Below are 25,607 nucleotides of genomic sequence, written 5' to 3'. Positions count from 1 at the left end.
CCTGGTTTCCCTCATTGCCCCAGTCCCCCTATTCCTGAGACACTTTGGTCTCTTTTTTCCAGATCCTGGTAACGCCTCTCACCCTCATGCCTCCATCTCTAACCTAATTCATTCTAGCCTCCCCATCACTTCCTCCTACAACCCGTTAGCCAACCTCCACCTCCAACCCACCCACTTCAGATTCCCTCCTTGAACCCCATCCAATCTCCCCCACCCTGTCCCCTCAACCCCTCACCCCAGCCTTCCCCTACCTGCCCCCAACCCTCTTCCCAGCCTGCTCCCTGCAACCCCCCAACCCAGATTCCCCCTCCCTGCCCCCTCCAACCTTCTCATCCCTAACCCACCCACACACTTTGCCCCAGTCACCTTCCTTTAACTCCGTCCCCACACAGCACCTATTCCTTCCCTTGACTCCACTACCCCATTTATCCCCTCCCTCCCCTCCCCTGCCCCCACCACATCACTTCACCCCTTGCCGCTCTATCATCATCTAACCCCCTACTCCTCCTTGACCCCTCCAACCCAAGCCTCCCCCCCACTCCAGCCTCCCCCTCCCTGACCTCTCCCCATCACTTCACCCCTTGCCGCTCTCTCTGTCCTCCTCTAACCCCCTACCCCAGCCTCCCCCTCCTTGACCCCTCCAACCCCCACCCCAGCTTCCCCCTGACCTCCCCCACTCCAACCCTCCCCCTCCCTGACGCCTCCAACACCACACCCCAACCTCCCCCCGCTCCAGCCTCCCTGACCCCTCCAACCTCCCACCCCAGCTTCCCCCCTGGCCCACCTCCCCTCTCCAGCCTGCCCCCCCCGACCTCTCCAACACCCCACCCCAGCTTCCCCCCGGCCCCCCCACCTCCAACCTCCAACTGCCACCCCAGCTTCCCCCTGACCCCCCCAGCCCAGCCCTTCCCCTCCAACCCCCCACTCCAGTCTCCCCCTCCCTGAGCCCTCCAACCCCCACCCCAGCTTCCCCCTGACCCCCCCAGCCCAACCCTCCAGCCTCCCCCTCCCTGACCCCTCCAACCCCAGCTTCCCCCCTGGTCCCCCACCTCCTCCTCCCTGACCCCTCCCCTGTCACTTTACCCCCCCCACACACCGTTTGCCGTAGCCCCCCTGCACTAACCCCTCCCCCCACCGGACCCCCCCCTTAACTCTCCCGCCCCACGTGCCCCCTCCCCATCACTTCACCCCCCCGCCCCTCTCTCATCTGCCCCCCCCGCGCCTTCCCCCTCCCTCCTGGGCGCCGCAGCCAATGAGCGGGCGGCCCCGCATCCGGGGCTCCCCCGCCCGCCCGCCCGTCCGCGCTCCCCACACGGCCATGGCGGAGGTGAGTGCGCCGGGGGGAGGGGGCAACGGGGGGGGGGCAGCGCCGGGGCCAAACCTCCCCCCATCACCCCGCCGGGCCCCCCTCCCGGGGGGCGGGGCCCTGGCGGGGGAGGGGCGGTCGCCACTCGGGACCCCCGCAGGCCCCGGGGGGGGGCTCATAGGGACCCCCCCCCGGGCCCGGAGGCTGCTCCGTGGCCTAGGCCCCAGGCCGGACGGGAGGGCCTGGGCCTGGGGGGGAGCTGGGGCATCGAGGGCTGGGGGCCAGTAGGGGGCAGCAGGGTCTGGAGTGGGCTGGGGGGCATGGGGCAAGGATAGCTGGGACTGGGGGGTAGCTGGGCTGGGGGGCATCTGGGGCAGGGGGCAGTAGGAGCTGCAGGGTAGCTGGGGCGTCAGGGACTTGCAGGGAGCAGGGCCTGGGGGGCATGGGGCAAGGATAGCTGGGACTGGGGGGTAGCTGGGCTGGGGGGCATCTGGGGCAGGGGGCAGTAGGAGCTGCAGGGTAGCTGGGGCGTCAGGGACTTGGGAGGAGCAGGGCCTGGGGGGCATGGGGCAAGGATAGCTGGGACTGGGGGGGTAACTGGGCTGGGGGGCATCTGGGGCAGGGGGCAGTAGGAGCTGCAGGGTAGCTGGGGCGTCAGGGACTTGCAGGGAGCAGGGCCTGGGGGGCATGGGGCAAGGATAGCTGGGACTGGGGGGGTAGCTGGGCTGGGGGGCATCTGGGGCAGGGGGCAGTAGGAGCTGCAGGGTAGCTGGGGCGTCAGGGACTTGGGAGGAGCAGGGCCTGGGGGGCATGGGGCAAGGATAGCTGGGACTGGGGGGTAACTGGGCTGGGGGGCATCTGGGGCAGGGGGCAGTAGGAGCTGCAGGGTAGCTGGGGCGTCAGGGACTTGGGAGGAGCAGGGCCTGGGGGGCATGGGGCAGGGATAGCTGGGACTGGGGGGGTAACTGGGCTGGGGGGCATCTGGGGCAGGGGGCAGTAGGAGCTGCAGGGTAGCTGGGGCGTCAGGGACTTGGGAGGAGCAGGGCCTGGGGGGCATGGGGCAGGGATAGCTGGGACTGGGGGGGTAACTGGGCTGGGGGGCATCTGGGGCAGGGGGCAGTAGGAGCTGCAGGGTAGCTGGGGCGTCAGGGACTTGGGAGGAGCAGGGCCTGGGGGGCATGGGGCAGGGATAGCTGGGGTTGGGGGGGTAGCTGGGCTGGGGGGCATCTGGGGCAGGGGGCAGGGGGCAGTAAGAGCTGCAGGGTAGCCAGGGCATCAGGGACTTGCGGGGAGCAGGGGCTGGGGCATATGGGTCTAGGGGTGGGGGTAGCCAGGGCATCTTGGGCTGGGTACCAGTAGGGGCTGGAGGGGGTAGCTGGTGCTGTGGGGCAGCAAGGTCTGGGAGGAAGCTGGATCATCAGCGGCTGGAGAGGCCCAGCAAAAGCTGTGGGCATGGGGAGCAATGGAGGTTGGAGGGAGCAGAAAGAGCTGTGGGCAGGGATGGGAGGTGGCTGGGGGTAGGGGGCATTGGAGCAAAAGGGGATGGAGATGGGGCAGTAAGAACTTGGGGGCAATGGCTGGGGAGGGCAGCGTGGGTGGATGGAGGTGGGGGGAGTTGTCATGTGCATCAGATGGTTCAATGGGAGGGACTTGAACTCTTGGAGTGTGTCATTGTGTCAAGACAGCAATAATTATGTTGGTGCATCATGCAGAGATGTTACCATGCTTACGCTGGGGCATCGCACTGTGATGTCATCCCCCGTTCTGTCTTGATGTCACTTTGAAACATCATCCCTGTTGCGTCACACCAGTTACATGGGGCATCAGCATATCACATTGCAAGATCCTTATTGTGACATTGACTTGGGAGAATAGCATTGAGAAGCCATCAAGAGGCCCACCTGTTGCATTACAAGCTTTTCTTGAGCACCACTCATGGAGGCATCCTCTCCACCACAACGAGATGTCATTCAGATGTCACACTACAACGGTTGCACCAACATGTCACATCAGGGAGTTTTTCCTATTGGTGTGAGACTGTCCTCATTACATCTTGTCAATCACAATGGCCCTTGGATGCAGTATCCCTGTTGCATTACCGTGTTTGTTCTGAAACATCATTCTGAGACTTCACCACAGCATCCTCAAGTTCACCCCCAGCACGTGGCATGGAGACGATGTCCCGGAGCACTGTGATGATGTCCCTATGATGAGATGTGCATCCCAAGGGGAATTTGGGGCCAGTTAACATCCCACAAACTAGATTTGCTATATGTGGGATCACCACAATGAAATTGTGACCGATCCCAGCGGGAGATGGACCAGATGGCCTAATATGTCTTTTCCATCATTAATTTTATGGACTTGCAGAGAAAAACTCACTATGTGGAGGTTACAAAATGAGTGAGATTCAGACGTGTACCTTTGCTCAATGGAAAATAGCCAACAGCACTCTTTCCCCAAAACATCAAGGAATGTGCACAAGACAGGAGCAACAAGGAGCAGTTCTGTAACAGGCCAGCACTAAGAGGTACACTTCACCTGGCCATGGAATGGACTAAACTGGCCTGAAAAATCAACACTGTTATTAAAGCAATGAAATCTGAAGGGAAACCCTCCTCTTTCTATTTGTCTCGCTTTCTTGTGAGAATAGTTCTAGCCTTAGGTGTTTTCTGTGCTAGTGCTCTGGACATACACACAATCACCATTGCACTTGAACAACTTTGACAGGGCATGAAATCCACTACTGCATGGAAAAATCCCTGCATTTCTTAAAAATCATTGTTGCTGTATCTTTTGTGGAGTTCCTGGAATCTTGACTCTGGAATCAGGGAAGGGATGCTCGAGTCTTTTAAGACTGATAAGCCAGCAGATGTGTTCATAACTGCCATGTGAGGAGGGTCAGTTTCAGGCAAAAGAAGCAGCGATTTGTGTAGAGAGAAGCTGCCAAGAGTCCTAATCCAGGTGGCCATCCAGTTTTGCAGGCAGCGGAGCCAACTTCAGCATCAGCTCGGGCGCTATCGGAATTATCTGAGGTGACCACCTTGGATTCTGGAATGTGATCAGAACTATCAGCATCACAAATGACAGAAGCATCTTCATCAACATGTCTAAGTACCATTCTTGACCTAGATGTAGCCATTCATATCTTGGGGCCATCTACATCAGTTTTTCTGACCCATGCAATGCTGCTGGGTTTTCTACTCCCTATCTCACAGTAGGATTTTAAGCGTCAGACAGCATCTCTCTCTCTCATGTTAGAGAGAAATAATTTTACATCGCATGCCATTAACAGTCAGTTCAACCAACAACATTTCCCTCCAAGGGTCACTATCTACACATATGAGTCTGATCTTGCTTCTTCACCCATTGCTTGTCTCTGCCTGGATTTCTGGTTACCTGGTCTTTCAAATCCAAAAATAATTATGGTGTCGGCCATCTGTATGCTCCAGCTTCATCCATGTCTATGTTAGGATGTAAGAATTGGCCATTGGCTCTGCCTGCCATCTCTTTGGTCCCTTCTCAATCCACATACACCATTGTGATTTGATTTACTTTCATTATTACCATTGTCTTCTTGGTGATTTTCAGCACGGGCAGTTTCCGTGTCCAGTAGTGTCCTGTTACTACTTCAGCTTTGAGTCTTTCTTCATCCTCATTAACCTGAAGATGTTCATAAGTATTAGTTTGTATCTTACTATTAACTAATGTTACTCTTCATTTCACCTAATGGTCTTTGATATAATGTATCCTCATTTATCCAGTGTTCTGATTGACATTTTTTCCAACCACCATTTGTTAACCGAACAATATTACTTAGTAGAAACTTTCATTTTTGAAACATTTTGAACACATTTCCTTACTAACCCTCTGTGAGGAAATACAGTCCGTAAGTAGATTGTCTCAGGAAATGGGAGACTACATTGAATTATGTTCCCAAAGCTACAGAGTGAATGATTGTAGACCACACCTTGATCATCTTCATACAACCAAGGTTATTTACGGGAAGGATATCTATTAAAATAGTCTTGTTCTTCATCATGTCCCATCAATCCCCAGCAGAGGGGCATCTCCCTTTTGATATGGAGCCATCTTCCTGTTTCCCAGGAAACATAGAAATGCCCAATCTTAGAACAAAGGCAGTCCTAAATTTTTTCACCCCTTTCTCCTTTATTATCTCATAAACTCCTCCCTTCTCTTAGTACACACAGGTCCTGTGCTATTTCTGCAAGAAGACAAGATAGTCTCCAGAGGATTTTGTTGCTCTATAATCAGACACTAGGGGATGGTGAATTGCAATACACATTGCGTGTTTCACTTGAGGCTAAAGGCATTCTCTTTGCATTGTGCCTAGTAGACAAAGGAGCAGTAGTTCCAAGGTTGCTTCAGCTCTTGGATCTCTCATGACAACACCCCGCTGCCTCCTAGGTCATCAGTCATAAAAAATCATCACCATCATTATTTCAACAAAATAACTGGCACTGCTACCAGATTTACAAATTTTTAAGACTTGGAGGCATTAGTTCTAAGCCAGCAACCTGATATCTGGTTGGAAGGACTTGTGTGTATGAGTGAGAATATGTACTTTGTCTCATCTAGAATGGGGGAAGGAGGATCTCCCATTTTGATTTCAACCGATCCTTTGCTTCCTTAAAAAAATAAGCTATTGAAGTCCAGTCCTGCAAGGTGCTGAATGCCCACAACTCTCATTGACTGAATGGATGGTGAGAGTGCTCAGCACTTCCCAGGATCAGGGCCATGATATGTATTAATTAAAATGTAGTAATGTCAGTTTGGGGACTGACGCCACAGTTCTGTTCCACAGCTATGGTGTTCTTAGTTAACATGGTTGAGTCAGTTGATTATTCACTTGCTCCCTTCCTAGACCTAACAAATATACAGCAATCCCAGAAATAACAGGCATTCTGGATTGTTACCCAGACTGCAGCCCACATTGCTGTTTGAACTTCTGACTGAACACTGGCTGCCAGAAAGCAGATGCCTACATTCACATCCACCTGTCCTATCCATTATCCATCTTACCCTTGCTGCTTGCAACCATTGGATTCCCTCCCTGCCTGCTCAGTTGTTAATGCCATTTGTGACCATTTTGAGTCTTTAAAGTGCTTTGGAATGGGGGAAGATGGGAAGCACTTGGACAGATGTCCTGTTTGGTGGCCAGATCATTTCTGATTCTACCTCTGATGGATTGCTCAGAGGTTAAGGAAGTGCCACATTCAAAAAAAAGGGCCATATGCTTTTAGAATAAAGTTTGTGGCAGGATAAAATCTCCTTTCATGACAATATAAGTCCTAAGGACTGTGGTTCTCAAATAAACTGGTGAGAGACTAGATATCGGTGATGTGATGAAGAAGAGGCACCCGTGCATGCACTTAGGGATTCTGAAGTGATAAATACAGGGCAGGGGAGGCTGCGGGGGGAGGGTCCTTGAGTACACCTGATCAGAAGCTCTCTTTACTTGGTTTTTAAACTAAGTGAATTGCATTTGGGGGCTGGAAATGTGTCACATTATTAGGAAGATGTTTCTCCTCCATGTTCATTTCTTTTTGAAGGCCTCGGTCGGCAGGCAGAGTCCAAGGGTGGTTCCATACCCAGCCCACAACCTATGTCCTGGAGAGCCTGGTCTTCAGACTGCAGCAGGTACCAAGAGCTTGAGTGTGCTTATGTTTGTTTTCCCCATCCCACTCCCATTTCTCTTCCATCTCGTCTCTTCCCCCTGACATTTTCTGGGCATGAACATGAACTTAAGCACACACACACACAACGGAGGGCAAGTCTATATTACAGCACTACATTGGCGCAGCTGCACCAGAGAGCTCTCCCATCGGCATAATTACTGGTGGAAGCTATGCTGGCAGAAGAGCATCTCCTGCTGACGTTGCGCCGGTGTGGACAGTGCTTAGGTTGATGTAACTTAATGTCACTCAGGCGTGTCTTTTTCACACCCCTGTGCGACGTAAGTTACATCAACTTAAGCGGTAGGGTAGACCAGCCCGAAGTCTCTCCAAATTTTGTTGCTGTGGTCTGCAGTCAAGCGTGGCTAATGGCCAACTTTCTAATCCCTGCAGTTGTGTCAATGGGCTCATCTGACCACCGATTCACCCTAGCTGAGATCCTGTCACAGAACTATGGTGTACGAGAAGAGAGGGAGGAGGAAGAAAATACGCAAGAGAAAGAAAAGTCTTTAGAAGAGCTGGAAAAGAGCTTCAGTGCATCTCAGGTAAAGGCAGCAAGGGTGGGGAAGGGGAATTATCTGTAGGATTTCTTGTCTATCTTGATAGATTATTGAGATCAAATATCTCCACTGAGCCGACGCTCAGGGAGATCGGTTGGCTATGCACTCTATTTAAGTCTCCTAAGCATTTGGATGTTGGGGATCAGATTGACATTTGGATGTTGGGGATCAAATTGCCCAAGGGACCAGTCATGAGCTCTGGAGCCCTCCACTATCTAGGTTGCCAGTTCAAATCCAGTCTGCATCCCTGGTGACGAAAAGCTGTTGGCTGTCTGGTCCATGTGAAATGGGTTGTTGCTATGCCATCCGCTTCATGATAGACAGGTGTCAGTTTCTGAGAAAACACTGGTGCATCTATTGGCTCCTTTGTGGGCAGCCAAGAGGCCAAGAATTCAGTAGGTTATGGAGTGTGAGCATCCTTCTCTGACAGAGACTGTACCTTCAGGTCAGTGTCAGTATACATAAGGGACCTTTGTGCTGCCCTGTTCTCTGTGTAAATACAGGAATCTAGTCTCCAGGGCTGTTAACTGGAACCTCTTCACCAGCATGAAAACCCAGTGTAAAAAAGCCACCCTTGAATCTGCTGCTTTGGGATAATTTCCCAGGTTTGTCCATAGCTTCGGGAAGTACAGATTGTCATAGCCCCGTTAGTCAATACCTTTTGGTTTCCTGCATGATAGAGCAGCACCAAAGACAGATCAGAGCCAGCCCCCAGAGGAGCAGAGCTGCCCTGACTGCCTCTGCATATCTCTGTGTTTACTGCAGCTGGTGTTGTACTCGGTGGTTGTTCCATTCCTGATGAAGCTTTGTCCTCCTCTCGCTCAGAGCAGTGAAATGCCATTCGAGGAGCTGCTTGCACTTTACGGCTATGAGGCATCTGATCCGATCTCAGAGCAGGACAGCGAGAGCAATGACATCCCTCGCAACCTGCCGGACATGACCCTGGATAAGGTAAGGGCAACTTTGGGCCACGTGCTAGCTGCTAGCAAGGGGAGAAAGTAGTGCACCCCAGGTTGGTGTAGGGTCTAGAACGGGGGGCATCTACTGGGTCCTTCATTCAGGGGTCTAGTTTATTCAAGATGCTTGAATTCCAGCAGGTGGGAATTGGCTAACCCACTGATCCCAATGTGCAACCGGGAATGTCAGCTGCAGAGGTGCTAACACAAACAGGAAATTCAGGGGAGACTAAAGAAAGAGTAATTGTTACAAAGAGCAACAAACTGCAAACCCTATTTGGAATGTAGATCCCTCCTGTTCTGCATGTGGTGTGACTCTAGGGAGATTCGCAGGAGGCCTCATCTCTGCCTGAAAACCTGGATCACCCTCTATTCCCAGGGAAGCCAGGACTCCTGCCACTCAGCATAAGAGCCACTAAAAAAGTTTATTCCCTGCCAGCCCCTCTGAAAGTCACCCACTCTGGGATGGGCTCTGCAGAAAGTGCTTCTTACCCTTTCTCCCTATAGCATCTGCAGGAAGCCACTCTCTTCTTGACTCTCCCAGTGAACCTGAAGGAAACAGTCTTTTGAGGGTGTGGATAAGGAAGGTCTATGGGAAGCGCCTGTGGGGTTGGGGAGATGCACGGAGGAAGGGATCTTGGCCAGGGATGGTTTACTCTAGGCGTCCCCTCCCTTTTTTTTTTAAATTTAAAAACATTTTTCACTTTCTTGTTGTTGTTAAAAGGAACAAATAGCGAAGGATTTGCTTTCAGGGGAAGAAGAGGAGGAGACGCAGTCTTCGGCCGACGACCTGACTCCATCCGTCACGTCCCACGATGCGTCGGACCTTTTCCCAAACCAGCCTGGCTGTATGTGTCCCTGATTTCTAACGGACCTTTTGTACTTGGATGTGGCTCAGGAGGAAAGGCCAATTTTTTAAAATTATTTTTAAATTTTTGGTTACTGAAATTCCTGAAGTAGCAACTTTTGAGGTTGGTCCGGGGAGCTGGAGATAAACTGAGCCCTCCTGATGTTACTGCACAGACAGAATTGGGCCGTAGTGATAAGGGGAGTAGAATTTTATGGTTCAGGGTGTGAACTGATCAGCTGTAGGGTCAGGAAGCAGTTCTCTCCAGCTGCAGCTCATAGCCTCAGGGCGGTGAGGACTTCTGTTACGTGCCCAGCGTGGACTTTCGGGGCAACTACACAACTGGTGAAGTGCATGGGATGTTGGGGGTTTTTGCCTTCCTGAGAAATATCACTGCCAGTTGCCCCCTCCGCAGCATCCACTCTCAGAGTAGCGAGAGCACTGGTCTCATCTAGTATGACAGCAAGCAGGATTCCTGAGTAGAAGGACCAGTGGTCTGATCTAGAAGGGGGTGTTGCAGATTAGTAGAACCAATGGTCCAGTCTAGTATGGCAACTACTGTGTTCCTCGGACTTTAATATTGGGGGTTTGTAGGGAGCCAAAGCAAGGGAGAACTTAGTGTGGAATGATTGATTGGGCTTCTACCCCTAATCCTGCAAAATTTGGGAGCCTTGGCTCTGCTGAGTGATCACTGCTCATGTGGCAAGGACTTGGGTATTTTGCCTACAGAAGAGAATCTGGGTAAGTTGTTCTGAATAAACGGAGCAGGCTCAAAACAACTCCAAGATGGGAAATGAGGGAAGGAGAGAGAATCTAGAGGTATTGAGGCTGAGTGTTAACCATCTTGTAACTGAACAAGTGAATTCTCTTTCTTCAAAGCAAACTTCCTGGCTGATGAAGACAAAGAGCCCTGCTCTTCTCCATGTGCCTCCTCCTCGGCTGAGGATTCCGAAGAGGACTCCATCCCGTCCAACGAGTGCAAGAAGGTAAGTGATCCGAGCCAACTGCACCTCCCCGGGGGGCTAATGCTCTGCATTCAAGCGTGAGAAAGCCGAGCAGCTCAAGAAAACCACGAGACCCCACCCCGGGGGTGCCTTCTTGGGGAGCTCAGTGTCGGGCGCCGGTCCTCTGAGTCTTCCATTCTGTGCAAGGCTATGGCAGGCGTATCTTAAAGCGTGCCCTGTGGAGCCTGTAGCCGAGATTATCCTCGCAGTGAGGCGGATGCTGTACCTCAGCATTCAAACCGGCAACTCGTAGCCTAGGGGAGGTGAGGTCTGGTGTTGAGTGCCCAGGATGGGGCTTTGGAGAACTATCTTGTGGAAGACGAGAGTAGACTCCTCTTTGGATGCACACTGCCTCTCCTCCTCTGCAGCCTTGGATGACATAATCTTTTGGTATAAATATTCAGCAGTGAGACCAGGCTTCAAATCAGAGGGTCCACAAACTAATTTGTTTGAAAACCCCTTCATAATTGTTCTAACGAATAGGAGGGATCCCCTTAGAGCGAACCCGGACAATGTGGTCTGCCAGTGTGTTTAGTGAGGCAGATTAAGCTTCGTTCATCACCAGGTCCCTGAGTTGATTCCAGTACAACCACATAACGCAGTCGCCTTATATTAATTCCCTTCTCTGTGATGGTTTTCAGGAGATCATGGTTGGACCTCAGTACCAGGCAGCTGTTCCTATCCTCCACTTAAACAGGCACTGTGAAAAAGGTGAGAGCCCTTCCTCACTCTGACTGTAACATTTGTGCTGTATTTTTTCTGGATATGGGGTCCACTGATCTGAGCTGCTGCCAGAGTGTTGGCTCTGTCACTGAGGTTTGTATCCCTAGATATGATGTCTGTATGTCTAACAACACTCAGTCCTCCAAACAGAAGTGGGGCTTTTAGGAAAAGGGTGGTGGATTAGTTGTCGCCAGTGTGCTCTCCTTTGGTTCACAGCGTGATCCAGTATTTTAACAGGACTGTGTGTAGCCCTAAAAGAGCCAGCAGTTTTAGCTGTTTGCAATGCAAACACAGGTGCAGTTTGCTTTACATGATCTGGCAGTTTGTAATCACTGCAGGTTTACAATGAAGGTAAAGTACGAAGGCATCTTTAATTTTTGGAGTCTCTGATAATATAGTTTCATAGATTTTTAAAGCCACAAGGGACCATTGTGCTGATCTAGTTGGATCTTTTGCATAACACAGGCCATAGGACTTCCCTGAATTTATTTTTGCTTCAAGTCCAGTAGCTGGGGTGGAACTAGAACGGATCTGTTAGAAAAACATCCAATTTTGATTTAAAAATTGCCAGTGATGGAGACTCAGCCACAATGGTTAATTACCCTCGCTGCTAAAAATGTGCTCCTGACTTCTCCTCTGAATTTGTCTATCTTCAACTTCCAGCCATTGATTCTTATAGACACCTGTGCTCTTTGAGGATCACATTGTCTCTACATTTCTGGCAGTGAAGTGCAGCAGAGTTAACATTTTTCACATTATTTTATTTTCCATAATTTTTGGTGTTTGGGTTTTTGTTAAAACTTTGACTTTACAGGCTTTCTAATTGATGTGGGTTTTGTTTTTAGAAAACAGTGTTCACTTGATTTTGTTCCTGAACAGCAGTGTTAGATGGTTTTCATGCTTAATTCCAAGTGAACAAAGTTTTTACCCTGAGAATTTACTCCCCTCCCCCCCGCCTCCAAACGTTTCACAAATAATCACCAACAGGAGCTTATTGTGGGTTCAGAACTCATGCAGAGATGGATCCTGCTTCTCCCCTACCGTTGGTCTTATATTTGAATCTCTGTCTGCCAAACTCTTTTTCTTATTTGCCTCAAAACTTTCCTGAAAAATCGTGATATCAAGCATGTGAAATTTCTGATGGATTGGTCTGAGTTTGGCAAAGTTGGGGATGTGAGTCTCAGCCATGGCCAAAGAAAAATTAATGCCTCACAGTAATATTGTATTTATATTTCACAAACTGGCAAGCGATACCATTTATCTATACATTTTCATCCTAAATCCCCAGTGGTGATCACAATTTCCAGCTAGATAGGATCTCTCAGAAGCAGAGAAGCTTTTGGTTTTCAGATTGTGTCCAATCATTTATTAGCTCAAAACTCTGCACCCGTTAGCTGGAACTTAGATGCAGTCTGCTACCCGGGAGTCTGCTCTCTAGAAATGACTCACTTCCTCCCTCATTATCTATGCCAGGCAGACTCTGGGCAAGTTAGTTTAAAGGGTTCACTTCCTACTAGTTTTAAGCTCACATTTAGGACTCTATCCTACAAGGCGCTGGGTGCCCTTAACTCCTACTGAAGTTAATGGGAGCTGAGGGTGCTCAGCACCATAGATCTTGGGTCACGTTCTCCATTGTCCTGCACCATATGCTTCATGTGAACACCAGTGCAAAGTGGATGTACACCTTCTCTGCACTCACTTTGCTCTGGTGTAAATGAATATGCCAGGTGAAGGGCCAAGGAGAATCAGGCCCTTTGTCTTGAAAAACAAACAAATAAACAAACAAAAAGTATATTAGGTGCTAGTGGTTACCAATCCTTATATCTTAATAGAAATGTTTCCTTGCCTGTTGTTTTAGTTCATTGCAAGTATTTGTTTTCTGTTTGTTTTCATTTAAACAATTTCCCGCGTTGCTGTGAACATATAGCTGGTTAAAAGATAGGAAACAAAGAATAGGAATAAATGATCAGTTTTCAGAAATGAGAGAGGTAAATAGTGCTGTCCCCTATGGGTCTGTACTGGGCCCAGTCCTGTTTAATATATTCATAAATTATCTGGAAAAAGGGGTAAACAGTGAGGTGGCAGAATTTGCAGATGATACAAAATTGCTCAAGATAGTTAAGTCCCAGGCAGACTGTGAAGAGCTACAAAACTTGGGGACTGGGCAACAAAATGGCAGGTGAAATTCAATGTGGATAAATGCAAAGTAATGCACATTGGAAAAACATAATCCCAACTATACATATACAGTGATGGGGTTTAAATTGGTTACCACCACTCAGGAAAGAGATCTTGGAGTCAGTGTGGATAGTTCTCTGAAAACATCCACTCAATGTGCGGCAGCAGTCAAAAAAGCAAACGGAACGTTGGGCATCATTAAGAAAGGGATAGATAATAAGGCAGAGTATATCATGTTGCCTCTGTATAAATCCATGACACACCCACATCTTGAATACTGCGTGCAGATGTGGTCGCCCCATCTCAAAAAAGGTATATTGGAATTGGAAAAGGTTCAGAAAAGAGCAACAAAAATGATTAGGCGTATGAAACGGCTTCCATTTGAGGAGAGATTAACAAGACGGGGACTTTTCAGTTTGGAAAAGAAACGACTAAGGGGGATATGATAGAGGTCTATAAAATGAAGACTGGTATGGAGAAAGTAAATAAGGAAGTGTTATTTATTCCTTCTCATAACACAAGAACTAGGGGTCACCAAATGAAATTAATAGGAAGCAGGTTTAAAACAAACAAAAGGGAGTATTTCTTCACACAGTGCACAGTCAACCTCTGGAACTCCTTGCCAGAAGATGTTTTAAATGCCAAGACTATAACAGGGTTCAAAAAAGATCTAGATAAATTCATGGAGGATAGGTCCATCAATGGCTATTAGCCAGGATGGACAGGGATGGTGTCCTTGGCCTCTGTTTGCCAGCAGCTGGGAATGAGCGACAGAGGATGGATCACCCTGTGATTTACCTGTTCTGTTCATTCCCTCTGGGGAACCTGGCATTGGCCACTGTCGGAAGACAGGGTACTGGGCTAGATGGACCTTTGGTCTGACCCAGTATGGCCGTTCTTATGTTCTTAGAGCACAATACACAGCCGTGTGCCAATGTGTGAGAGTGGGAGCAGTGAGGGGGATGCCCAGGCCAGAATTTGACAGAAACAGTGGCTGCTTAAAGCCACCTTTGCCCTCCCACTCCTATGCCCAGAGCAGGAAGGGGCACTGCAGAATCTGGCCTTTTAAAACCACATGCATCAATTGACAACATGTTCTCTAATAAGGCTAGAGAAGTTTTGAGCATCAAAAAGTCTCCCCAGCCACCCCTTCAGGAAAAGCCTGAGCAAACAGAGTCACTGTGCTCTGACAGTCAACAGTCTTGGGCTAATCAGACGAAAGGGGGAATCTGGGATCAGCAGCCCTACACTCTCCAGATTCAGGAGAGAAAACATCCTGGCTTTCAAATCTAAGAACTCGCAGCTGGAGCATCCCGTCTGACCATAACTGCCAGGCTGGAGCCCAGAGACTTCCTCTCTGATCCACCCACATCCCACCTCTTGAAAACCAGGGGTGCTCTCGGATTGACCAGCTCATTTCAGACATGCCCTGATGTTCCCATTAGCCTACGAGAATGAAGATCAGCTGCTGTGGGACCCAAACATCCTCCCTGAGCGGGAGGTGGAAGAGTTCTTGTACCGAGCAGTTAAGCGGCGGTGGGACGAGGTCTCCAGTGCCAGTCTGTCAGATGGAGAGATGGTGAAGGACAATGAGCAGGTGAGCCTGGGAGCCAGGGCTTTGTGCAGTCACGAAATTCTCTGTTGTCTTAGTGTTGTGGACAGAAGTCAAGTAGCACTGGCCATGGGAGCAGGAAGTATCAGCAGGGAGTTTCAGAATTGATCCCTTGTTTGTTTCAGAGGGGAGGGAGTGGATCTCACAAAGACCCTGGGTGAATGAGACCTCCTTTCTAGATGATACATCTCCCTCTGGGGCCCATCACTGCTGCTCCATGGATCAGACAGAGGGAACCTTTCTTGCTGAGCCTGCTGCTTTCTACTGCCTCCTGCTGGTTGAGGAGCAAAAGGAGTGCTCGGGACTTGCCTCAAATACTCCATGTGGGTTGTGTTGCCACCAGGTTGCTGAACTGGCCCGTTCAGACTAGTATTTTAATTACAGCTGTATGAGGACACATGCACACCTACTGTCTCTAGACTCCTCCCAGGATAGCCCCGTGCTTCATAATTTAGAGCCTCGAACTGTGGAGCAGTCCTTGCTGATGGTCCAAGTGGGGTGGTGTAGATAAGTGGCTCCAGAAGAGAATGTGCTGTTTGGGCAGGTGCAGTGAGTCACAGCTGAGTTGGTTAGTGGTATATGCGGCCAGTGCATGTAATCAGCAGTTCTTTATTACATTGCATAGGCTCTATATGAACTGGTTAAATGTAACTTCAATGCAGAAGAGGCACTGCGGAGATTGCGATTCAACGTGAAGGTCATCAGAGGTGAGATACCCAACTGTTCAGATTCTCTTGCATGCTGTATCCCAAATGTCCAGATTCCTTCTGCAACTCCAGCAGCCCCTGGACGTGTCTGTCTCTCAGTAACCCTGGGGTTCTGTGGAACTCCTAACATCCTGTTTTCCTGTGCTGCAGATGAGCTTTGTGCCTGGAGCGAGGAAGAATGCAGAAACTTTGAACACGGGTTTAGAGTCCATGGGAAAAACTTCCATCTCATACAAGCTAACAAGGTAAAGATTCATGTTTCTGTGTCACAGACTGAGAGGAGCTGCAGGAGTGCATGCTAGTGCTGGGAACATATATTAAACCTTACTTAATCTGGGGAAATTCGGACTGCTAAAAGTTCTAATCCCAGCTGATTTGCTATGTGGTCGTTGTCAAGTGCATGGGTCCAGTGCATGTAATCAGCACTGTTTGCTTGATTTCTCCCATCTGCACTACAGGGAAAACAATACGGACGTCCATAAGAGATTGCGAGGCTTAATTTATTAAAAATTAGCACTGGCTAGCTGAGGATCTCAAAGTGCTTTGCAAACTGTCTTCACCATCGCAATGTTTCTGGGGGTCAGTGATTGCAGGGTGTGGGTTGTTTGTAGAGTTCAGTGGGATCCTTCGGGATGAAAGGGGAGCCATGTAATCCAACGAATAGGGCACAAGACTGAGAGTCAAGAGATTCCAGTTCCTGCCACTGACTCACCATGCGACTTGGGTCAAGTCACTTGAATGAACTTGGTTTCCCCATCTGCAAAGCGGGGTGATGGTACTGACCCTTCGTAAAGCCCTTGGGGCTTTATGGAGGGACTCTGACTAATCGCTCCCTGCAGGTCCGCACCCGGTCAGTGGGAGAGTGCGTGGAGTACTATTACATGTGGAAGAAGTCGGAGCGCTATGACTACTTCACCCAGCAGACTCGCTTCGGAAGGAAGAAGTATGTCCTCCACCCTGGAGCCACGTGCGTGGAATATTCTCAGACTAAGATTAGTAAACGTTACTTAGCAGCAAGGCTCCCTGTTTCACTCAACTCCCTGCTTCAGGGACCTTGATCTTAAAATAACGCTCCCCACCATAAACCTCATGAGATAGGTCTTCTCGTTGGGAGGGTGCTCGGGGATGGCAGGCCAACTGATGCACACGTTGCATACAGAGTGTAGCCCACTGTCCCACCACAAAGGAAAGCAGCCGTTTGCCAGTAGCGCTGGGAGGGCATTTTTCCAGGAAATGTTTTTTGTTGGAAAACAACTAATCACAGGTGAAACTTAGTGGGAAACGGTAGGCTTGGGCCAGTATCTCAGTTTGAAAAATGTGAAAGGAGAGGATGTTTCAAAATTGTTGAAACATCCCGTTTTGACTTTTTTTTTTTTTTTAACCGAAAAATTCTGTTTTTGTTTGAAATGATTTTTTGGATAGAAATATAAGCTCATTATAATAAAAACCATTTTTTGGAATAAAAGAAGGTCGAAATTGAAACAAAATGTTTTAAAAATGTCAAAACAAAGCTTTGGACCCAAGCCCAAAAATTTCTCTGCTTGTTGGTTAGCAAATGTTTTTGAGATGTTGATCTTTTGTCCCACTTCGGAATAAGAAAAAATGTCAAAATCTTGACAATTTTCCAGGGACCAGCAAGCCATTTCCCACCCAGCTCTGTCTGCCAGCATGCTGACCCTGCAGCAGGCCAAGACAGCAGTTCTGTGCAGTGGCCGTCTCACTGGGGAGAGTGTTTGCTCATTGAGTACACTGTGGGAGGAAGAGAAGTCCGTAGGTCTCTGGGATTGCAGAGTTCAGCAAGTGTTGGAACCTGCGAAGGCCCAATTCTGATTTCACATGAACTGGTTTAGCTCCACCGATTTCAGGGGGGTTGTGCCCATGCAGGAACAGAAGGGGCCCCACAGACCTTGAGGGGAAGGATGTTTTCTGCACAGCGAGCCTGTTGCTGATTGCTCCCTGTGTATGGTGCTGAGAATGTCCTTGTTACCTCCTGCGTTGTCCCTTGGCAGCGTGTTAGGGAGGGTTGTTGATTCCCCCACCTGCTTAACCCCACTGAGTGGATGGTCACAGCGTCGTCTCTCCCCCTGCAGGGATTACGTGGATAACGACTTGGATGGGGGTGAGGCGGAAAATGCCACCCGCTCTCGGAACTCCCCACCGATTCCCTCTGCCACCAGCTGCCTGGACTCTCGCTTCAATCAAGATCACCTAGCAATTGAGAGTGCAGGTAACTCCTTTGCCTTCCTCCAGTGCCAGAGCTGGAGGATGGAGGCCTCTCCTTCCCACTGCTCTGGGGTACGGAGCTTCCGTTTGTCCTTCTCTCATGACTTCCCATGGCATATTTGCAGGCGTGCGCCTGTTATCGTAGCTCCTTAAGTTCCACTGGTTGGAAGCAGATCCTGGGAAAACCATTGAGAGGACGCCCGCACAGCAGGAAAGGGCTCAGTGCTAAGGGAGGGGCTTTGTCTGTCACTAAATCAGCCCATTCCACGGTCAGAGCATGAGGTTGGGAGTTTAGCGCTAAGGGTGAGCTCTGGGGAGAATGTAAAGGAGTGGGGAATAATCTGCCTCTCTTACCATCTCCTAACAAACCTGGACCTTTGCATGTCCACGTCTGGGGGAAAAACACCCTGGGGTGTGTTTGGGGATGGGGGTTCCTAGCATCAGGCGCATCTTGGAGAGTCACGTCAGAGGATCATCTGAATTTCCATAGAAGCACTGATGTACGTGCGTTCCCCCCCCATCCCCAATGAACTGTCTTCCCAGTCTCCCCACTCCACACATGCATCCCACACAGGGGAACCACATAAGAATGGCCATGCTGGGTCATACCAATGGTCCATCCAGCCCAGTATCCTGTCTGCTGACAATGGTCAATGCCAGGTGCTTCAGAGGGAATGAACAGAACAGGTCATCATCAAGTGATCTACCCCATTCCCAGTGTCTGGCAAACAGTAGCAATAACAGTGATAAACTGTGATGGATCTTGGCTGATACCATGAAGGAGCGAGGGATCGTGGCCACGTACAGTCTGACTAGATCGTTCTGGTCAGTGGGTGTGAATAAGACCCTGTACAGTGTTATCTGCATTTGTGTACAATGGACTCACTCTAGCTTTCTCTCGCCTGCTCTCCTCACCCTGTCTCTCTGTTCCTCCTCCGCCCCTTGGGTCGTGCAGAGCCTCTGAGCGTGGAGAGCGCAGCCTGCAGCGTGGGCAGCATGAGCGAGTCGGGCCAGGCTTACGAATGCAGCACTCCCTCAGAGACAAACTGTTCCTTTGACCCTGCAGAGGACACGTCCTCAGGTGGCATCTCAGCCACTTGCACACGGCATCCAGGTAACCCCTCGGAAATGGGGCTTTATCAGCTGCCACCGGCAGGACCGGGCCTGGCAGAGAAGCAGGAGACATTGCAGAGCTCCGGCGAGACGATAACGATGGACTTCACTCTCCCCGGAGACATTAACGAGGGGTTGCCTTTAATTTCTGGCCGTGTGGATTTGGACAGGGACCCAGAGGCACTGGTGTCCCCTGCTCAAGTGTCCTTATCGGTCACAGATTTTGGCATCATCGGCATTGGAGATGTAAATAGTTTCCTGGCTGCTCACCAGGCCTGCCCGGGGCCTTTGTCACAGTGAGAATTTCCAGACTTGACCTTGTCACAGACCGAGCTACAACTTTGACCCGACTGAGTGAATTCCCTGGGCTTCCGTGTTCCACGGGGCCAGCTTGGAGCTGTCAGTCGGAATCTGTCTTTCCATCCTCCTTGATGTTTTGGCGTCTGTCCTTCCAAGGCTACAGTGAAACCAAACACCTTTCTGCTTTAGTGCTGTCTGACACACCTGTGCAAAGCTGATGGGAGGTTTTAGTAGGAGGATGAGTCCATGAGCCCAGCCCCCCCCCCGGTGTCAACACAGGCAGCACCATGCAGTTCAGACAGCCTCTGGCCTGACGACAGTGGAAGTGTCCAGTGACCCCAACAGAGGGGGCTTTCTCTAGGGCAGGCCGGTTGCACAGTGGGATGTTACTGAGGATGAGGATGTGTCGTGGGCACTTTGGGGGCTGGGATGGAGGACGTAATCAGAAGTACATGTGCTTAGGAAAGTGACACGAAGAAGCACAGTCAGTCCAGGCTGGAGTGGCCCTCTGGATGCAGAGATGGGCGTGTTTGTGCCGAAAGAGGGGGTGTTCAGGCGTGGCCATTCACCCTCGGATTTTGTGTTGCAATAGAAGTAATTCTCTCACCTTTTCTTTTCTAACAGCTGTAGTGTGCCTGTTGATTTGTTAATCTGGGGGCAGGCATGTGTATTGAGACTGTGTTCAGACCCAGAGCGCCATCAGCGTCCATCTGTCTTCTCCACTGCCAGGTCCAGATGAGAAACAGCCTGTCCCATCCCCTCCCACACCTCTGACTACAGCCTCAGCTCTTGGAAAGTAACATTTAGGGTGGGCAGCCTGTCTGCACATTGCTCAATGCTCTTCCCTTCCCAACACTTAACCATTGGTTGTGCTGCTCCATGGAGAACCCGAATCCAGGGATGAGGCTGCATTGGTGGCAGAGGGAGTTTCTAGCGGGGCTGGCAGTGGGCAACATGGTCTGTAAAATCCTTGTTTGCATTGCAAAAGGGTTAAATCTGAATGAGCTGCCTGCAGAACTGCCTGACTGGTTCCAAACTCATTGATCAGCTGGGGGAAAAGGGTATTAGTGATCAGTGAGTTGGATCTTGGGACTTACATTAGAATCCTACAGAAACTGAAACAGAAGCTAGCAGGCTGCCTCTGAGCTCATGGTATACGTGGCCAGGAGGTGGGCGCACCAGCCCGCCCATCCGGTGCTAAGCACGGGCCCACACAGGTGCCAGGCAGGTGCATCAAACCTGGGCACGTCCCTTGTATCCTGTGCAAGCACAAGGCATGTAGCTATGTGCCTGAAAAGGAGAGCTTTCAGCCCTAGTAACCCATCCGAGCATATGACACTCACCCTTGGTAGGACTGCTTGTCTACCCTAATCATCTCCTTTGCCAGCCTGTGTGAGCACACGGAGCACAGCCCTGGCAAGATGATGCATCAGCCCTCTGGGACATCAACCCTGATATTCAAAAATGTAATGTAAAGAAACTCTCTATTTTGTAAGAGAAAGGAATGTGTTTGCCCTTGCGAGAGACATGACTGAGGTGACCAAGATTGTGTCCAATGGCAGCAGGGCCGTTAGTCACTGCATAGCATGCCAAACGAGACAGGGCCGCCTGTGGCTTGCAGGAGCCCGTTACCTCTCAGCTACTCCGGCAGATTTGGGGTTTGCTGCTGGCTGAATTTTCCCCACTCCTCCAGGAGCGCGCGCACACCCACGGTGCGTCGACGCTTACGGCGTACGCACACTGCACGCCCAGCGAGCACGGCTACACGTGGCAGTGTAGACAGGGAGGCACCGCTGAGGGAAGTGGTACAGAGTGCCAGACACACCTCGGCCCCCATAGTATAGACCCTAGGCAGCTGCTACCCACCCAAACCGCCTCCCCGTCTGTGCTGCTACTTTTACCAGTGGAGCGTCCTGCTGTCGGAGCCTTTCCCCACCGCAGTGAAAGGCTCTGGCAGCTCCCGCGCCCTGGAACCTTTCACTGCGGCGTGTGGCTACTTGTGCAGTGCCTGTCCTCCGGGCTGCGGACATAGTCACATGCGCACATTTCCTGCAGGCTGCCGGCCGTTCGGGACTCCAGTGACAGACGCCCTTCATCCAATTGCCTTTTTTTTTTTTTTTAAATAACTGCCTTCAGGCCACCGCCCTGAAGCTAGTTCTGCTGCTGATGGATTTGAAATGACTTATCAGCCATTGTGGGCTGGGTCCTCCCCTGAACAAACAGGCCGTGTTCACCTGTTCACTGTGAGCGTGAAGAAGGTGGAAAGTGCTAGTGTCCCAATGCATTTTACACCCACTTGGCACTGGAGCGGGGGAGTGGCTCCCCAAGGCACATGGTGACAGAGAAGCCGGCCTCGTCTCACATCACCCAAACCCCAGCTTTGTGTCACCCACTCTGTCAGGGACCCTGCCCCTGGCCGGCTCAGCTGAGGTGGTAAACTCCAAAGTACAGCTGCCTTGACCATGAAGTCAGTTTGTGAGACAGAGGTGCTAACTCGGGGGGGGGGTCTCCCCACCCACCACTCCTGCCTGCTGGAGACGGGACACAAATGTGAGCTGCCAGCGCCTGGCCCGAGCCCCCAGGCTGTGATTCCCTTTTGGGGGCCTTTCCTTTCTGAAAGGAAAAGGAGTGAGTAGGGGGAGGGTGTGGGGAAGCTCTGAGGCTTTTCCAGGGAGTGGGGAGCTCCCAGCACCCCTCCAACAGCCAGGTACATTGGAGAAAATTGATAAACGTTTTTTCTTTCGTTTGTTTCATTTTTGAGTCCTAATGAGGAGTGTGTCGGGGGGGGGGGAATGTCTCTTATTTATATTCTTCAATGTTGTTTACAGATTCGAGCGGGGGCTTAAAGTGAACGTGACATGTTTTCCGCACGCCCTGTCTGGGGAGGGACGGAAATGGCCGGGGAGAGGGAGTCAGTTTTTGGTTTGGTTTGGTTTTACTCACGAAGCACATTTACTTTGAGCTGCCCCCAATGCCGGACTCTTCCCCTCCCCCCCGGAGGCCCCGCACTGTGAAGTGATACTGCCTTGAAAACCCCTTGCCGTTATTTATTTAATTAAAAAATCTGATTTGAAAACGAACAGGGAGCTCGTCTTGTTTTCCGAGGCATTGGGCTGTCACAGCCCTTTGGGCACCGGTAGCGAGAGGGGCTGTTGGCTTCTATTCGCTGCTCTGCACTAATGAGAGTGGCAAAGCATCTCCAGAGGCCAGCGCTCGTGTTACCAGGAGATGTGAGCCCCGTGTGTGTGGCTGGTGGAGAGAGCACTCCCCAGAGCACATAGACGGTTAATCTTAACAGGCTGCCGCTGTGGATGCTCTGTTCCTGGGTTGCCATAGTGGATTGCAAATTCACCTGTGCTATGGCTCCGTTACTGTCCGTGGAGTGACTGCAGGGATTAATTCAATGGCCCAGAGAGTACCATGACTGGGGCTATCAAAGTAATAATAATAATAATCCCTAGATCTCAACGCACTTTAGAAAGGAGGTCAGTATCATTATCCCCATTGTACATGTGGGGAAACTGAGGCAAGGAGCAGGTTTGTGAGGTCACCCAGTCGCAGAGGCAGGGCTATAACCCATGTCTCCTGAATCCCAGGCTAGTGCTCTGTCTACCAGATAATGCTGCCTCCCCTGAGGTGGGATATTATGATAAGACAGCAAGGTAGCCAGATAAGGTCCTGGAACAATGAGCCCACCCCCTACCCCAAGAATGGATGCCTGCCAGCTCTTAACCTTTTCACTGCCACTCTGTCTCTCAAGAGAAGGTGTCCCAACTCCTGGATTTACACATAGGCCCTTGCTCTGCCTGGTGCCTCCTCAGCATACAGCTGGGCTGGCTGGCTTGGGGGCTTCCCTGCTAATAAGTAGGCTGAGATGTCTGTCTCCAGTCTTCCTGTGCCTTCCCTTGCAGGTTGTCAGGAGCAATTGAATATGCACGTGAGAGAGGAGTCAGAACAATTGTAACCTGGGGCAGAAAGAATGTGGTTTGGCTAAAAGTTCTGTTAAATTGGGAGAGCTGGAGTGCTTCAGACCCAGTTAGCAGTGGGTGTGGATGCCCAGAAACCCAACCCAACGCTTGTACGCAACGTGTATCACAACCCACTTGAGTTAGCAATGCATTCAGTGGGGTCTGTCCGCAAAGCAGGAGAGCTATTGCATAGCCTACAGGTCCGAGCTCGCAGTTCCTATCTTGATCCAAAATCCAGCTTCAGGGACTTTGGGCCAGGTTTTTAGGCGCCTAATGATGGCGTTAGGCATCTTTAAAAACCCCATTAGGGGCCTGTGACACGTTCCTCCTCTGCCTTGGTGGGTCCTGCACTTATTGGCGGATTTTCTCGCCTCAGAGGTTCACGGCAGCCCTCAGTTTGGCCACTTTCGTGGCTCAAACCTGCCGTTCACTCAGCCTCATCACTGTCCAGCATGGGGAAAAGAAGAACAATCCCCGCAGTCTCTGCTGATCCACCTAGTGGATCGGGGAACGGGCCAGAGACCTTCCCGTCTGGTGGAACCCACAGTCCAGTTCAACTCCTCCACTATCAAGTACGGAGTTGGGGGGAACCTGGGCCCACCCTCTACTCCAGGTTCTAGCCCACGGCCCTGTGGATTGCAGATGTCTACAGTGGCTTCTGTAACAGCTTTGCGTGACAGCTACAACTCCCTGGCTACTTCCCCATGGCCTCCTCCCAACACCACCTTTATTCTCACCACAGGACCTTCCTCCTGATGTCTGATAATGCTTGGTTTCAGAGTAGCAGCCGTGTTAGTCTGTATTCGCAAAAAGAAAAGTGGCACCTTAGAGACTAACAAATTTATTTGAGCGTAAGCTTCCAGCAGTACACCTTCTCACTCTCAGCTTCTTGCTCCCAGCTCCTCGCACGCACACCACAAACTGAAGTGAGCTTCTTTTTAAACCCAGGTGCCCTGATTAGCCTGTCTTAATTGATTCTAGCAGCTTCTTGATTGGCTGCAGGTATTCTAATCAACCTGCTTGCCTTAATTGTTTCCAGAAAGTTCCTAATTGGTTCTGGAACCTTCCCTGTTTCCTCACCTCACTACAAATAAGGCCGACAGGCGTGCCTCTTAAATTACGGGAAGAACAAATCTGCATTCTCCCAGCCAGCTCTGAACCTCTTGCGGCTTGGCGTACACTGAAAGTTATAGCAGCATAGCTCCACCAGTCAGAGGTGTGCAAAACCCACACCCCCCAACCAAATTGTGAGGCTGGCAAAAAAGCCCATGTCGACACAGCTCTGTTGATGGAAGATTGCTTACGTCGTTTGGGCTGGTGGTGTTCCTACACCAACCGCCTATGCCCTTCTGTCGGTGTAGGTGGCTTCTACTAGCCATATAGTCTCAGTAGCGTACACATACCCGGTGAGTTCGAGGGTCTTTCAAATAGCCTCTTCTGTCCATCTGACCCACCCAGTTCAAAGGGATCTCAGCTGGAGCCATTGAGAAGGCTACAGTCTCTGACAGTGTCTCATAAAGCCTCATTCAGTTTCAGTGGCTCGTAATCGCTCCTCTCAGGACTATGGTTTTGTCTTCACTGCCCAAGAAAGGTGTGTTTTTACTGTCTAATGTGTATTAGCTCCTCTGCTGCAAAATCCTAGTGTAGACAAGGCCCTGTCGTGTTTACCACAAAGTAGCAAGCTGAGGGCAACCACGCGCAGGGTGGGCCCCTCATGGCAAAAACCACAGGTGCCTTGTTTCCACTAGGATTTTACTGCTAGAGCGTGAATGCGCGTGAGTTATACCGTGTAACCCCTCCCTGCATCCACCTCTTATGCAGTGAAGTCCTTGCCTGTCTCTGCCTGTGGGATCAGGTGTTGCAACTGTCTGCTCCCCTCTGCTAGTCTAACATGCTGTCTTAGAAGTCAAATCCATCAATCACAGGTTGGGGTACAGGTCAGTAATCCTCACTGAGGAAGCCCACAATTGTCCCACCGTCGCTATAGAAACAGCCGTGTCCCCTGGGAAAATATCCAAGATCTTGTCTACACGCACAAATTGCACCCCTTTAGTAGAGTGATAGAGTTAAAGCACAACTCCCCTGAGTGTGGACACACTACTAGCAGAACTAGTTGGACTGGTGTAAAATCTGAGTGTAGACCAGGCCCAACTCAATTACTCTCCCACCCTCCCTTCCACAGAATATGGGAAGCAGCAAGGCGGTTTAAAGCCACTCCCATCCAGCTCCCCGCCATGCCCTGGAACAGGGGTACTGAGAATCAGGTCCCAAGTGTCTCAAATTACACTGCCTATATCTACCTGGGTCTGAGTGAAATCTCTCCCCAAATCTATCATAATTAATTAGGATAAAAAGTTCAGAAGGGATATTAAACCTCAGGCTTCAGGGCTTAAGCCAGTTTCTAACTATTAGGG

At 50.6% G+C, this 25,607-nt stretch overlaps 1 protein-coding gene across 5 annotated transcripts; it reads left to right on the top strand.

Annotated features, from left to right (window-relative positions):
- Positions 1-1,252: 1,252 nt before the first annotated feature.
- On the top strand, positions 1,253-22,305 carry MIER2 (MIER family member 2; the record flags this gene model as incomplete). 5 transcript variants are annotated; one of them, XM_084614761.1, is made up of 13 exons in its annotated part: positions 1,253-1,327; positions 6,880-6,967; positions 7,396-7,547; positions 8,328-8,513; positions 9,243-9,366; positions 10,245-10,351; positions 11,011-11,080; positions 14,716-14,867; positions 15,508-15,589; positions 15,740-15,834; positions 16,429-16,556; positions 17,680-17,816; positions 18,768-22,305. In XM_084614761.1, 13 exons carry the CDS (start codon positions 1,253-1,255, stop codon positions 19,223-19,225), a joined length of 1,854 nt encoding a protein of 617 aa, XP_084470887.1. In that variant the 3' UTR covers positions 19,226-22,305. The 5 variants fall into 5 exon arrangements, with proteins under 5 accessions (XP_084470887.1, XP_084470890.1, XP_084470889.1 ...); XM_084614764.1 differs by having other exon boundaries at positions 1,290-1,327; positions 8,388-8,513; positions 16,429-16,532; XM_084614763.1 differs by having other exon boundaries at positions 1,290-1,327; positions 8,388-8,513.
- Positions 22,306-25,607: the final 3,302 nt, after the last annotated feature.

This window comes from Lepidochelys olivacea (genome assembly GCF_965140295.1).
Source record: "Lepidochelys olivacea isolate rLepOli2 genome assembly, chromosome: 25".
NCBI lineage: Eukaryota > Metazoa > Chordata > Testudines > Cheloniidae > Lepidochelys > Lepidochelys olivacea.
This window is presented reverse-complemented; position numbering and strand designations above follow the sequence as displayed.